This window comes from Lagenorhynchus albirostris, chromosome 7 (genome assembly GCF_949774975.1).
Source record: "Lagenorhynchus albirostris chromosome 7, mLagAlb1.1, whole genome shotgun sequence".
Classification (NCBI taxonomy): Eukaryota; Metazoa; Chordata; class Mammalia; order Artiodactyla; family Delphinidae; genus Lagenorhynchus; species Lagenorhynchus albirostris.
The window spans coordinates 81,102,595-81,118,285 of record NC_083101.1 but is presented as its reverse complement, the minus strand read 5'-3'; the positions used below and the strand labels follow the sequence as shown (position 1 = coordinate 81,118,285).

At 45.2% G+C, this 15,691-nt stretch overlaps 1 protein-coding gene across 1 annotated transcript in view; it reads right to left on the bottom strand.

Annotated features, from left to right (window-relative positions):
- Positions 1-15,691, bottom strand: part of DNAI1 (dynein axonemal intermediate chain 1) — a 60,029-nt gene that overhangs the window by 28,718 nt on the left and 15,620 nt on the right. The window contains exons 2-9 of the mRNA XM_060153214.1: positions 14,614-14,646; positions 11,940-12,038; positions 11,695-11,775; positions 4,723-4,849; positions 4,341-4,450; positions 3,975-4,094; positions 3,019-3,078; positions 1,613-1,747 (exon numbers count right to left, since the gene is read on the bottom strand). Of these exons, the coding sequence (XP_060009197.1) occupies positions 1,613-1,747; positions 3,019-3,078; positions 3,975-4,094; positions 4,341-4,450; positions 4,723-4,849; positions 11,695-11,775; positions 11,940-12,038; positions 14,614-14,646 (765 nt within the window). The remainder of the gene's footprint in view (positions 1-1,612; positions 1,748-3,018; positions 3,079-3,974; positions 4,095-4,340; positions 4,451-4,722; positions 4,850-11,694; positions 11,776-11,939; positions 12,039-14,613; positions 14,647-15,691) is intronic.

Genomic DNA, 15,691 nt, shown 5'->3' with positions numbered 1-15,691 from the left:
TATACCAACCTAATCAGATCTGGGTCTCTGAGAAAGGGGTATCACTCTGTTCATGTGCTGGGCCTCAGCAAAGGGGAAGGCAACTGCCACCCCCAATCTGCTCTACAGATAGCCTTGCCCAGTACTTGGGATTCCCAGTTAGAGATCAGTTCCCTTGGGGGGAGGTTGAATAGAATACTAAAGTATTAACTGTCTATGTTATGCCTCCAGTGTCCTGTTCCACTGTATTTCTTGGTTCAGAGGGCTGGAATCTGCCTGCATCACAGCCTTTCATGTTAGCCAAGCTGGAAGAACCCAGTGTGGTCCTGCCTCCCTAGACACCAACTCTGGTAGGGCTGAGACCCAAGGACAGTTTTCAGTCTCGGTCACAGGGATCTCTCTTCTGGTCTGTGGGTCCTGGTGACTGCAGTTAAGAGCCAGAGCCCATAGCCAAACCCCTGATGGACCTTCAAGCGAAACTGGACCCAGTCCAACAGCCCCTCTGAAGCCCCTAACCTCTAGGGAACGGTGCAGGGAAAGTTAAGGGTCTGAACAGGGCAACCTTCAGGGCAGGGACTTATCTTTCACCTCAGGGTTCCAGTACTCAGCATGGTCATGATCACCAAGTGCGTGCTCTGTGATTAAATGAAACTGAATTGGGCAGTTCCTATTAAGCCAGGGCCGGGAACCCTCAAACCTCCCCTAAAATGTGACTTTTCATGGGCATGGAATTGAGTGGAAGTGGACAGACTTCAGACAAAGGAAGAGTACAATCTGGCTTCTGTTCTGGAGTGGAGCAGAACCATTTCCCTGAGAGCTGTCTGGGAGCTCTCCGAGGTGCTGAACTTGACCCTGGCTTCTTGTGGACATAGTCCTTCCCTCCCCATTGCACGTCAAACTCATCCTGATCTCCGTAATGGGACTCTGGCTCCTGACCCAGCTCTCTCTCTATTGAAGGGATAAATGTGGCCCCTCAGCATCTCCCTGTGGTGACCCTCCCTGCAGTGACCTATCACTGTTAACTTCCATGACGATCTCCAAACCTATGCTGGCTACACCCACAGTGAGCTCCCAACCATGACCTCTATTATGACTCTTGCATAGCTCTTCATGGCAAATCCAACGCAGGGTTTCAATACCCATTGGCTTGGACTCTATGATCAGCTGTGATCAGCTCTGACTTGGCTCCTAGACATGAAGAATTGAGTGCAAGTAAACCCAAAGACTGAAGGTCCAAGAGAAAATCACCCTCCCAAACCCCATGAACTTTTGGCCAGAGACGTGGTGCCTTATCCTCACATGCCACTCTGCCGTGGGAAGACTCCCAAGCTCTTCCAGGGTGCACATCAGGCTTTTAATAACATTCATGTCTTCTGTTGCCCCCTAGCCTAACAATCCTGAATTCCTTCTAGCCTCCAGACCTATATAAAATTGGGGTGATCTGTGGAATGCCAGAGGCAGTTATAGCTCTCCTCACACCTTCCCACAAGGAAAGAACTGTTCATAAGTATCATTAGCATCCTGCCTTAAGTGTCTGTGAAGTCCTCACAGACAGCCAGGCTTCTGTCTACCCAGGAGCCAAGGTACCACTCAGTCATTCTCTGTGACTGAGCCATGGGAGCCCTCACCAAACCTGGGACTCCATAGCTGTCATCTTCCTCATCGCCATCTTCCCCGTTTTTTTAGCCACTGGAGTCTTTGTCTTCTCCTTCTCCTTAGTCTTTTCCTGCTTCTCAAGCTCTTCCATGTAGGCATCATAGATCTCCCACTAGGCAAGGGAGAGATGAGAAGGATCATCTTAGGGCAAAACCTCCACCCAGCCAGCTCCTCTTCAGCCTTTAGGGCTTGAGGAGTCGATCTTCAACCCGTCACAGGTCTTCATAGTATCCTCTACTTGGCCCACCTTAATTATGTATTCAGTGTCTGTCTTCCCTGCTAACTGTCAGCTCTAGGACAGGAATGAAGGGGCTCTCAGAGCACCCCGGGGCTGGGCTTTCCACCGTGCAACCCAGGGGCTCAGTTATCAGCTGGAGATGCAGTATCGTTCCAGCCTACCACCTCCACTAGGGCAGAACAAGTGGGCAGAGATCAGCTAGCTCACAGTTCTCTTAGGGATTTATGAGACTCTGAACTAGGAAATTTTAAAAAGGACTCCCCCTGTAGGGATGGGATAAACGTATTGGCTCAGGCTGGCTGTCTACAGCCCTGAGCAAAACTTACCAGCATAAAAGATAACCAAAAGTAAGGGAACCCCTGCTAACTGTCTCTGACAGTAAGAGAAGACCAAGGATAGTAGCAGAGGAAGCAGCATGGATCTGGGGCTGGGCAAATGCCCCCGGCCGCACTGTGTGCTCCCCAGATCTGAACAGTCACTGCTCCCTGGAGGCCAGATAGGCACACCTTACATTGAATAATTCACCCATGGGCCAGTTCTCCACACTGCACTGTACTTCAGTGTTTATTCAGAGCCCTCCAACAACCCTGTGAGGCTGTTGTCATCCTCATTTGGCAGAGAAAGAGACTAAGGCATTAAGGGTGACATGATTTGCCTAGGATCTTGCAGTGTGAGCAGCAGAGTTGGGCGCTGAGCTCAGGTCACCTGGCACCATATCCTGCCCAAATCAGCATGGCTATCCAGTGGGACTTGAGGCGGAAGGAGCGTCTGCAGGAACACTGAAGGCTGCTGGATGGGCAGGGTCAGAGTGCTAGCACTTCAGAGTCAGCCGTGAGGTGCCACAGGCTGTAGAGAATCCGGGGGAATGAATGTTTTTCCCAGTTTGCAGGAACTTCCAGAAGCCATACCTGTTTCCGCCTTGGACAGTCTTGCCCTGGGCTGATATAGAGCTCTCTGGGTGGAGACCTACTGTCTCATGTGCCTGGCGTTCAGAGACTAGACAAGGAGCAGGGAGGTGGGTGGATGAGGAGGGCAGATTTCCAGAGGGATCCTTGACCATGCCAGTCTCCCTTGTTGCCAAGGGAGATAGACAAGGATACAGAGGGGGAGGGAGTGATGGCTTTTAGATTGGCCCAGGGTCTCACCTGATTGGCTGTGGCTGAAAAGTTTGTCCTGGGAGGAGGCTCCATCTGGCATTCTCGGTCCTAGAGAACAGTGACAACAGGTGACCCACAGAAAGCCCTCAACTCCTTCTCACTTAACCCAATGGTATATCCGCAGGAGAAGCATTTTTGTTGGAGCTGAGGAAGGGGTGGGACACAGCACTGGGGAATGAAAGAATGGTCTGGGCAAAGGACAAAATGACATGGTGAAAGCCTAAAAGAACTCAGCCCTCGGCCAGCCTCCAATGCTGGACCAGAGGTCAACCCCTGGCACGCCATTGGGCTAATATTCCTCACCTTGAGAAGGTTTCCCCCTAATAGTTGGGTCTGTGACTCCACCAGGGGAATGCACCCCCTCTGCATTGTGTGTCACCCAAATTACTGAACGTCAGCTTAGGGACTACAGAGGGTGGTTAGGAGCCGCCGAAACCCCACCCTGTAGATTGCTGCCCTCCTTTCAGGTTGATTTGTGGAGAACACTGCCTTAACATACGTGAGTCTCTCACCTGAAACCCTGAGAGATTCTTTCAGCCTGGTACTCAGGGTCCTCCACACTTATGAGCCAGGGAACTACCAGCTAGTCTACCACGGAGACCATCAACTTCAGTCAGACTGGCTCCTAATCTTGACTCCCTGGCACATTCTGGCCTCCCCTTCCTTCCCCAAATCCTGACCTTCACTTCAAGGCCCAATTCAAGTTTCAGGCTCTCAGTAGAGCAATCCAGCCTCCTTGTTACTCCCTCTGAACTCCTGCCTGGATGACTTACTGGGACCTGAACACATGCTCCCAGCTCCCTCGGAAGAGCAAAACTCTTCCATCCGCCCTGTCGCCTGCCAGGCTGAGGGCTGCTGCTGCTGGGTCAGGCCTGCTCCCTCCCCGCTATGCACAGTGTGGAGCTGCGAGGGGAAGGGGCTCGGGGCAGGGGGGGTTGCTCTACCCGGAGGGGGTTGTTGAAGGTCTGTGAGGCCCTCTCACTGAAGTTGAACTTGTTGGTGAGCTTTCGTTCCTTGGGCTGCTTAGGAGTCATCGATTCTTCTTCGGCCATTTTCTCAGGTGCCTGGAAAGAAAGGCCACAGGACCAGGACTCAGCTGTGAGAAGGTGGTGGTGCAGGATGGGGAGTGGGGAGAAGTCGTGTCCTGGGATAGGATGGAAGTGGGAGAGAGTGATTATGCCAGAGGTGTTGGCACCTGAGGTCTCTTGACTTCTCACCTTCAGCCCCCAGCCCCGGTGAGTCACCCCTGAAGCCTCCAGCCATAGCTGGAGGGGAAAAGGGGTGGGGTGGAGAGCAATATTATACTGAACCTCAGCGGCAGGCACATCTGTTTGACTCCCAGCTTCAGCTTCCCTGGGTTCTTCTTCTTCTTCAAGGATTTCTGTTTCTGAAGTCACCACCTTGGCGAACTCCTGAGAACCTTGGTAGGATATTGGTGTTGAGCTCAAAGTCCAGCCCACTCCCCCATACCATGGAGGGGTAAGGCTTTCTTGATTTCTGCCTTTCAGAGCTCGCCTTCCCCAGGGTTCTCCTTGGCCTGAGCCTCATGGGTTAGCTCCCAGACCTACCCAGGACAGCCAGCTGTTAGTCTTATGTAAGAAGAGGCTCTGCAAAGTTCTGGCTTAGCCATCTCCTCCCTAGAGTGACCAGAGAAAGGGGACCACGCTCTAGGCTGCAGCCCCAGAAGCTTACTTGCTGCTAACTCATCGAGGTAGTGCTGTCGCCGTCCTTCATCCGAGTCTTTGGGGATCAGGTTTCCGACTTGGCTGAAGTGAACTGCCAGTTGGTCCACAAAGCCGATTAGCTTATATGTGCCTTCCTAAGAAGAAAGGGGCTGAGTCAGACCAGGGGTCCCTGAAACGGCTGGAATCAGAATACAGTCTGCCTTTATTCTAAAGGCCTAAGATAGTCCATCTATTAACAGAATTATAACTTACTAAATCCTCAGTTAACCTGCAGTTTTCATTGCATTGCCAGTTTAAAGAAGAGAAAGCAAATGAAATAAAGTTTTTTTTAAGTTCTCATGAAGACTTTTTATGCTTTTCTTTTGTTTAAAAAATTTTTTTTATATAGCAGGTTCTTATTGTTATCTGTTTTATACATATTAGTGTATATATGTCAATCCCAATCTCCCAATTCATCCCACCACCACCACCCCCACCCCACTTTCCCCCCTTGGTGTCCATATGCGTGTTCTCTACATCTGTGTCTCTATTTCTGCCTTGCAAACTGGTTCATCTGCACCAGTTTTCTAGATTCCACATATATGCGTTAATATACGATATTTGTTTTTCTCTTTCTGACTTACTCCACTTTGTATGACAGTCTCTAGGTCCATCCACGTCTCTACAAATGACCCAATTTCGTTCCTTTTTATGGCTGAGTAATATTCCATTGTATATATGTACCACATCTTTATCCATTCATTTGTCGATGGGCATTTAGGTTGCTTCCATGACCTGGCTATTGTAAATAGTGCTGCAGTGGACATTGGGGTGCATGTGTCTTTTTTTTTTTTTTTTGGCAGTACGCGGGCCTCTCACTGTTGTGGCCTCTCCCGTTGCGGAGCACAAGCTCTGGATGCGCAGGCTCAGCGGCCATGGCTCACGGGCCCAGCCGCCCCGCGGCATGTGGGATCTTCCCGGACTGGGACACGAACCCACGTCCCCTGCATCGGCAGGCGGACTCTCAATCACTGCGCCACCAGGGAAGCCTGCATGTGTCTTTTTGAACTATGGTTTTTTCTGGGTATATGCCCAGTAGTGGGATTCCTGGGTCATATGGTAATTCTATTTTTAGTTTTTTAAGGAACCTCCATAAGGTTCTCCATAGTGGCTGTATCAATTTACTTTCCCACCAACAGTGCAAGAGGGTTCCCTTTTCTCCACATCCTCTCCAGCATTTGTTGTTTGTAGATTTTCTGATGATGCCCATTCTAACTAGTGTGAGGTGATACCTCATTGTAGTTTTGATTTGCATTTCTCTAATAATTAGTGAGGTTGAGCAGCTTTTCATGTGTCTCTTGGCCATCTGTCTTCTTTGGAGAGAAGTCTATTTAGATCTTCTGCCCATTTTTAGATTGGGTTGTTTGTTTTTTTAATATTGAGCTTCATGAGCTGTTTATATATTTTGGAGATCAATCCTTTGTCCATTGATTCGTTTGCAAATATTCTCTCTCACTCTGAGGATTGTCTTTTTTTTTTTTTTTTTTTTTTTTTGCGGTACGCAGGCCTCTCCCTGTTGTGGCCTCTCCCGTTGCGGAGCACAGGCTCCGGACGCGCAGGCTCAGCGGCCATGGCTCACGGGCCCAGCCGCTCCACGGCATGTGGGATCCTCCCGGACCGGGGCACGAACCCATGTCCCCTGCATCAGCAGGCGGACTCTCAACCACTGAGCCACCAGGGAAGCCCTGAGGCTTGTCTTTTTGTCTTGTTTATAGTTTCCTTTGATGTGCAAAAGCTTTTAAGTTTCACTAGGTCCCATTTGTTTATTTTTATTTTAAAATTAATTTATTTTATTTTATTTATTTTATTTTTGGTTGTGTTGGGTCTTTGTTGCTGCATGCGGGCTTATCTCTGGTTGTGGCGAGGGGGAAGCTACTCTTCGTTGCGGTGTGCAGGCTTCTCATTGCGGTGGCTTCTCTTGTTGCAGAGCCCGGGCTCTAGGCATGTGGGCTTCAGTAGTTGCGGTACACGGGCTCAGTAGCTGTGGCTCGCAGGCTTTAGAGTGCAGGCTCAGTAGTTGTGGCGCACGGGCTTAGTTGCTCCATGGCATGTGGGATCTTCCTGGACCAGGGCTCAAACCCGTGTCCCCTGCATTGGCAGGAGGATTCTTAACCACTGTGCCACCAGGGAAGCCCCCATTTGTTTATTTTTGTTTTTATTTCCATTACTCTTTTAAAATTTTATTGAAGTATAGTTGATATACAATATGATATAAGTTACAGGTGTACAATATAGTGATTCACAATTTTTAAAGGTTATACTCCAATTATAGTTGTTATAAAATATTGGTTATATTCCCTGTGTTGTACAATATATCCTCGTAGCTTATTTTATACCTAATAATTTGTACCTCTTAATCCCCTACCCTTATATTTCCCCTCTCCCCTTCCCCCTCCCCACTGGTAACGACCAGTTTGTTTTCTATATTTGTGAATCTGCTTCTTTTTTGTTATATTCATTAGTTTGTTGTGTTTTTTAGATTCCACATTAAGTGGTATCATACAGTATTTGTCTTTCTCTGTTTGACTTATTTCACTTAGGATAACATCCTCCAAGTCCATCCATGTTGTTGCAAATGGCAAAATTTCATTTTTATGGCTGAGTAGTTTTCCATTGTATATATATACCACACCTTTATCCATTCATCTGTTGATGGACACGTAGCTTGCTTTCATATCTTGGCAATTGTAAACAGTGCTGCTATGAACATTGGGGTGCATATATCTTTTTGAATTAGTGTTTCTGGTTTTTTCAGATATATACTCAGGAGTGGAATTGCTGGGTCATATGGTAGTTCTATTTTCGTTTTTTGAGGAACCTCTATATTGTTTTCCACAGTGTCTGCACCAATTTACATTCCCACCAACAGTGTACGAGGGTCCCCTTTTCTCCATATCCTCACCAACATTTGTTATTTGTGGTCTTTTGATGATAGCCATTCTGACAGGTGTGAGGTGATATCTCATTGTGGTTTTGATTTGCATTTCCCTGATAATTAGTGATGTTGAGCATCTTTTCATGTGCCTGTTGGCCATCTGCATGTCCTCTTTGGAAAAATGTCTAGTCAGGTCTTCTGCCCATTTTTTAACAGGGTTGTTTGTTTTTTTAATGTTGAGTTGTATGAGCTGTTTAATTATTTTGGATATTAACCCCCTTATTGGTCATATTATTTGCAAATAATTCAGTGGGTTGTCTTTTCATTTTCTCATTCAGTGGGTTGTCTTTTCATTTTCTCGATGGTTTCCTTTGCTGTGCAAAAGCTTTTAAGTTTAATTAGATCCCATTTGTTTATTTTTGCTTTTATTTGCTTTGCTTTAAGAAACAGATCCAAAAAAAAATATTGCTACAATTTATGTCAAAGAGGGTTCTGCCTATGTTTTCCTCTGGGAGTTTTATGGTTTCCAGTCTTACATTTAGGTCTTTAATCCATTTTGAGTTTCCTTTTATATATGGTGTTAGAGAATGTTTTAATTTCATTATTAGTTTATATGTAGCTGTCAAAGACATATTTTAAAATACATTCTTCCAACTCTGAGCAGCTCTGGATTTACCTATCACTGGCTCCTACATCCATGCCAAGGGATCCTGTCTCACCTGTCTAACCAGACCTCAGAGAGGTCACAAACAGTCATCAAACACACCTGGCCTGGCTTTTTCTCCACTCTATTTAATGGATGCCAGGGCTGGATAGATCCTCAGAGACACCAAGTCCCCAGTCCCCCTGTTCCATACAAGAGGATCACAGAAATCTAGAAAAGATTTGGGTTAGGCACTTGTCAAGTCACACAAGGCACTTGCCCAGGCAACTGGGTTCATTCCTTCTTCAACAAATAATTTTTGAATAGACACAATGTGTCAAGTATATTCTAGGTTCCAGAGATACAAAGCTTAGCAAAAGCAGATATGATCCCTGCTTTCATAGAGCCTATAGTTTTGTTCCTCTAGGCTGCCCCCTCTTTTTTTTTGAGGTACGCTGGCCTCTCACTGTTGTGGCCTCTCCCATTGCGGAGCACAGGCTCCGGATGCACAGGCTCCGGAAGCGCAGGCTCAGCGGCCATGGCTCACGGGCCCAGCCGCTCCGCGGCATGTGGGATCTTCCCGGACCGGGGCACGAACCCGTGTCTCCTGCATCGGCAGGTGGACTCTCAACCACTGCGCCACCAGGGAAGCCCTAGGCTGCCCCCTCTTTGATCAGCCTCCTAGTCCTAAAGTTGACTTTGAGACCTGGGGTCACTTCCTTTTTCAAAAAAGTTCTTTCCAACCCTTTGCAAGTCATAGAGAAAATTATTACATTTGTATGGCACACTGGGGTAAACTCACCAGAGAGGAAACCAACCCATGGGGTGGTACCAGACACAGCTATCCCTGGAGGACTGCAAGAATCACTATTTCTGCACACAGACTGGGATGTTCTGCCTCAAAAAGTCACCACAAAGCTCTTCTTCTCTCAGTAACTCAGATGGATGGGAAGATGGGACAGTACAGTGGTTAAGAGCATGATCTACGGATGCGGGCAGAATTGGATTCAAATTTTGATTCTACTCCCTATTATCTGCATGATCTTGGGCTTAACCACTCTAAGCCTTAATTTCTTCATCTGCAAAATGAGGATAATAATTAATTTGCAGGATAGTTGAGTATTGAAAATAATGAAAGCAATCTATTAACACAGAGTCTGACACATAATAAGTGCTCAATAAAAATAGTAGCTATTATTATGATGCTGATGGAGGGTCCCACGGGAATAAATTATCCATATAGGTATCATTTGAGATTTCACTGTCGTCCTGTCCCCAGTGGTGACTAGGACCTTCCTCTTCAGTTTAGGGATGGAATTCAGATCCCATTGTTTCTGTGCGAGGAGGAGAGGCATGCCTAGATCCGAACCATCTGCCTCTTCAGGCCAGCACTTCAAGGGAAAGTAATAGCTTTGGAGACCTAAAGTTCTTGGGTCTCAGTGAAGGACCAATGAGTTGGAGGCCAGCTCTGTGGGAGGATGCCAGGCAGGCCTCGGAGGCTGTTAGAAGGTTTCATGAGGTGAGCCTGCCTGGGAGTCTATGGCTACCCAGCTGACAGTTGACTCACAGGAATCTCTTCTAATAACTGAGCTTCCCAGGGGCCAAGAAAGGTGCATTGACACCAATCCTCTGCCTGTAGCATGCCTCCCATGGCTGGCACACTGAGTCCTAAAGAGACTCTCTTTCAGAGGTCAGGAGAACTGGCGCCCATAGAGTGTATCACACTCCAGCATAAGCTCAGGGGGGCGAGGCAACTTCTCTCTGCCCATCCCATCCCCTGCCCCTTTACAGGCTGCCTAAGGGATGCCATTAGCACAACTCAGAAGTGGAACCTCTCAAGAAATACGCTGGATTTGTCCTAACCTCTTTGTGGAGGGGGCTGACTACTCAGTCTTGAATAAGAAGCAGTGTGTTAAAAAAACAGTTCACAAGGGAATTCCCTGGTGGTCTATTAGTTACGACTCAGTGCTTTCACTGCCAGGGCCTGGGTTCAATCCCTGGTCAGGGAACTAAGATACCACAAGCCATGCAGCATGGCCAAAAATACTTGTACATGAATGTTCATAGAAGCATTGTTCATAACAGCCAAGGTGCAGAGACAATGTAAATGTCCATCAATTGATGAATGGATAAATAAAATATGGTAGAGTCATAAAATTGAATAGTTTTGTCAATAAAAAGAAATGAAGTACTGATACATATTACAACATGGATGAACCTTGAAAACAGTATGCTAAATGAAGGAAGCCAGTCACAAAAGGTGACATATTGTTTGATTCTCTTTTTATGAAAGAGAATCTGGCAGAACAGGCGAATCTGTAGAGCTGGAAAATGGATTAGTGGTTGCCTAAGGCTGGAAGGAATGGAGGACTGGGGAGTGACAGCTAAGAGGTATGGGGTTTCTTTTGGAGGAAATGAAAATGTTCTAAAATCGATTATGGTGATAGTTGCATAACCTGTGAATATACTAAAAGCCATTGAATTATACACTTTAAAATGGATGATTGACTGGATAAGACACAATGATCTTTTAATATATTTTTCTAATACTAGAGAATATCTGCTAATTTAGCAAATATCACAAAATTCTTAAACACTAATAATTAAAAACTAAATGCCATCTTTTAAAAAAATAAATGGGTGATTTTATCTCAATATGTAAATTATATCTCAATAAAATTGTTTTTAAAGAAGAGAAAGAAACTGCTAATAGCAGTTGTCCCCAAGGAAAGGGACAGGAGAGGGAGGTTTAATTTCCATTGTATTTTCATTGCTCTTTTGACTCTTAAAATTAGTACCATGGGTTTCTAGATTTCTATTATATATTCAAAACTCCGTATGTGTGTGTCTGTATGTATAGATATGTGTATGTGTATATATATGTATACTTTTTTTTTTAAAGAAGCAGTGTAATGTTGCTTTAGAGTCAATCAAACTAGTTCAAATTTTGCTTTGAATCCTGGCTGTGTGACTTTTGTAATTTGTTTTGTCGAATTTATCTTTGGTTTCTATAAAATAAAGATAAAAATAGTTCCTATATCAAAGAAACCTGAGGATTAAATGAGATATCCTATATAAAAGTTCTAATATAGAACCTAACACTGGCACACTGGCTTCTGGAGACCCAATAGTTGATGTTAGTGACAAACACACTGTATACACTGGAAAAGTATTTTTCCTACCAAATTATTCACTTCAGGATTCCTGAAAAGAGTGGCTCTGCAGGGCACTTTAGCGAGAATGAAGGGAGATTCATCAAGAAACTTCAAAATCTCTGGAAAACTCCATGTACAATCTCAGGGTTCCAGCCAAAGACCTCATTTTAAAGGTGATCTCTATGAGAGCTGAGAGGCTTTTGCAGCACAGCAAGTCACCAAGGCAAGAAGCACCTAGAGGCCCCTGCCCCAGAGAGGATGACTTACCTTGAAGCTGTACCTGACGATGTTCTGGGGTGCGTGTGGGTTGTTGGCTGTCAGAATCCGGGTGAACTCCTCCTTTAGCTCCTAAGGGAGAGAAATGCCAACAGGGTCAAATGTAGAGGGCCCTCCACCCCCTCTGATGATTCCCCTGGATGTCAGCAGACATCTCACAACCTAGGTTCTGGGCACAATACATCTCTGAGGCTGGAGGAGGTGGAAGGAGCGAGGGTAGGATGTTGCTTACTTACTGCATCCGTCAAATCCAGCTGGTCAGGGGGTCTAACGGTGGCTTTGGACTGGGCCCATTCATCTGTCCCTTCCCCTACTTCAGTCCCTGGATCTTCATCCTGGACAAAAACCTCATGTGAGAATCAAGAGTGCCTGACCTGCTTAGACACGCAAGCAGTGCTGCAGAAAGCCCTTTCATTCGCAAATCCTCCCAGAAGCCAAGCTCTGTCCCAATACATAGAACACGAAACATGCAACAGACCACTCATGGAAGAGCCTGAAGGAACTGCTCAGGCCAGAGATCTCATTGCCTGGAAGATCATGGCCACCTCAGCCCTGGGGTTCTGGACTTAGCTGGAACATTGTGGTGGGTCTTTGGCCCCAGTAGTGGGGCCAGAAGAGCTGGTTCCTCCTTACTGCTTCCCATACAGCCTGGATGCTAATAGCCAGGACCAACTGTGAAATGACACCCAGCTGTTCTTTAAGCTACTTCAACTCTAATTCACATTTTACCTTCCAATTTGCCACCTTAAGGTTACTCTTACAGCAATACTCCCAGTACTTGGTAACTTTAAGCCTCATAGTCCCATCAAAACCTTGGAGCAAAAAAATCTAGAACTAGAAGTTTTCCCCTACCCCGATAGACAGTTAAATACCTTGCCAAAGTGGCCCATGACATAATAAAAAATATTCACCCTCACTGGCAATCAAAGATATGCAAAATAAAACAATGCAATTTTTTCACTATAAAACTGGTGAAGGGCGGTGACCACCTCCCCACGAGAACATGCAGAGGATCTCCTTCATCCCTCTCTAGAAGAGGAGAAGAGGAAACACAAAAAGAAGCACCTGGTGCAGAGCCCAAATTCCTACTTCATGGATGTGAAATGCCCAGGATGCTATAAAATCACCCACCGTCTTTAGCCAACATGCACATACAGTAGTTTTGTGTGTTGGCTGCTCTACTGTCCTCTGCCAGCCTGCAGGAGGAAAAGCAAGGCTTACAGAAGGATGCGCCTTCAGACGGAAGCAGCGCTAAAAGCACCCTGAATCAAGATGAATGGGAAACCATCCCAATCAATACATTTTGGATACAACAAACAAACAAAGCAAAACAAAACAAAATCTGGTGAAAACTAAATCCAAAACAAACAAACAAAACCAATATCCAGCGTTGGTGAGGTTGTGGGAAAATGGACATCCATAAATTAGTACAACCTTTCTAAAGAGCAATTTGGAAATATTTATCAAAAGCCTAACAAGTATTTATACTTTTTGACCCAAATTTCTATGTATAGGAATTTATGTTAAGAAATAACCGAGGATATGCCTAAAGATTTAAATGCATGAATGTTTGTTGGAGGATTGATCATACTTGTAGAAAAGAGGAAATATTTAAATATCCAACAGTGGGGCATGGTTGAACAAAATTATGGAACGGCCTTAATGAGCACATGGTAAAATATTATGCAGTAATTTTATTATTTTTTTAAATAACAAACATTTATTGGTGTCACTTATGGTAGAAAAAAATTCCTACACCAGATGCACATGACCCAATTGTTAAATAGAACATTTTCAAGGTGAACACACATCCTTAACCCAGCTTTTTTACCCACTTTTGATGATAGCCAATTCTTCCTTGCCCCCCACCCCGAGACATGTGAGCAACTGCTAATGAAAAGCAGTAAACAGCCACTTGGGCTATATAGCGTTTTCAACTCCACTCCAAGGTGAAGATTCCAATTACATTCGAGCTTAAGTTCTCTCAATTTTCTCCTAATGAAAATTCCTGAGTCCAGTTATTTACAATATTACATTTGCAGTAATTTTAAATGATGCTATGAAAGTATATTTATTGGCAATGGAAAGTACTTTAAATATATTATGTAAAAAACAGATTGTAAAATAACATACAGTTTGATTCTATTTAAAAATAAAGGGACTTCCCTGGTGGCGCAGTGGTTCAGAATCCACCTGCTAATGCACAGGACACGGGTTCGAGCCCTGGTCCGGGAAGATCCCACATGCCACGGAGCAACTAAGCCCGTGTGCCACAGCTACTGAGCCTGCGCTCTAGAGCTTGCGAGCCACAACTACTGAAGCCCGCGCACCTAGAGCCCGTGCTCTGCAACAAGAGAAGCCAGCGTAATGAGAAGCCCACGCACTGCAATGAAGACCTAATGCAGCCAAAAATAAATAAATAAATTTATTTTTTTAAAAAATAGAATCCGCCGGCCAATGCAGGGGACATGGGTTCAAGCCCTGGTCTGGGAAGATCCCACATGCCACGGACCAGCTAAGCCCGTGCGCCACAACTACTGAGCCTGCGCTCTAGAACCCCTGAGCCACAACTACTGAGCCCACGTGTCACAACTACTGAAGCCCGCACACTGTAATGAAGAGTAGTCCCCGCTCGCCGCAACTAGAGAAAGCCCGCGCGCAGCAACAAAGACCCAACACAGCCATAAATAAATCAATAAAATTATAAAAAAAACATGTAATTTTTACATATGCATAGAAATATCTGGGAGGATACAGCATCATACGTTAACTAAGAGGTTTCCCGGGGTGATAGGCTTAAGGGTGATTTTAATGTTCTTTTTGCTTTTCTTTAAAAATATATAGCTAATATTTCAACAGAAGAAATGCTATTAGCTTCTTGCTGAAAAACTGTGTGGTCTCAGCACTTACTCTCTTCCTGGCTCCTCTGCCCACATTGATGCTCTGAAAAAAGAACAGAAACAGAAGGTAAGTCATAAGTGAATCTCCATGGGAATGTCAAAAACAGTATTACAGGGGGGCTTCTGCCCAGGGACCTCAAAGACAAGGGACATTGAACTTCCCCAAGTCTCACAAACAGTGAGACTTGGTAACAGGTGCCCAGCCAAGGAAGTCCTATATCTGAGGCAACCGGATTCCAGCATCAGTGGGACTGACCCATGAAGAGCAACCAGGTGACTTAGCGCCTGGCATTTCTTATTTGCAACTAGTTCAACAAACATTTTTTAAAACTACATACTAAGTGCTCAGCTCTGTACTAGGCATTAAGAGGATTTTGAAGGCAGATTATATTCATAAACATTTGTTTATGATGAAGGTTTGGGTACTTTGTTTTGTACGCTGCTGTCTCAGAATATAGTAGGTGTTCAAAATACTTATTGAATACATGCATGAATGCCATCAAACCCATTAGTAATCATGACCCTGGGAAAAATATTTTTCCTTAGCCTGTTTCCTCGTCAATAAAATGCATAAGATTGGATATGATGACCTTCCAATTCTAGCATGCTAAAATTTTATGTTCTCAAGAACAGCATGCTTGATTCAACTTGATAAACATTTCTTGAGCATCTGCTTATGCTCGGGGACTAACCTAAGCAGTGGGACAAAATGACAAGAGATGAGGTCTCTACCCACGTTTGCTCAGAGTCCGTGAAGGTCCAATAAGTGTGATCAGTGCTCCTTATTTACTCACTCGCTTACTCACCCAGCATATGTTCTTTTGAAAGTCTGCTCTGTGCCAGCAGTAGAGACGTGTGACCAGGGTGCTATAGGAATGCACGGAGGCACCTACCCAGCGTGGGTGCACAAAAAAGATTCCCCGAGGTGCCTATTTCTTAGCTCAGTATCAAAAGAAAAGTATGGGTCATCCAAGTGGAGAAAATGTTTTTCAGAAAGGCTTTTCAAACGAAGAAAGCAGTATGTACAATGGCAAGAGCAGAACAATAACAGAGATAGTAAAATGTTCCCCCAAACAAACCAACCAAAA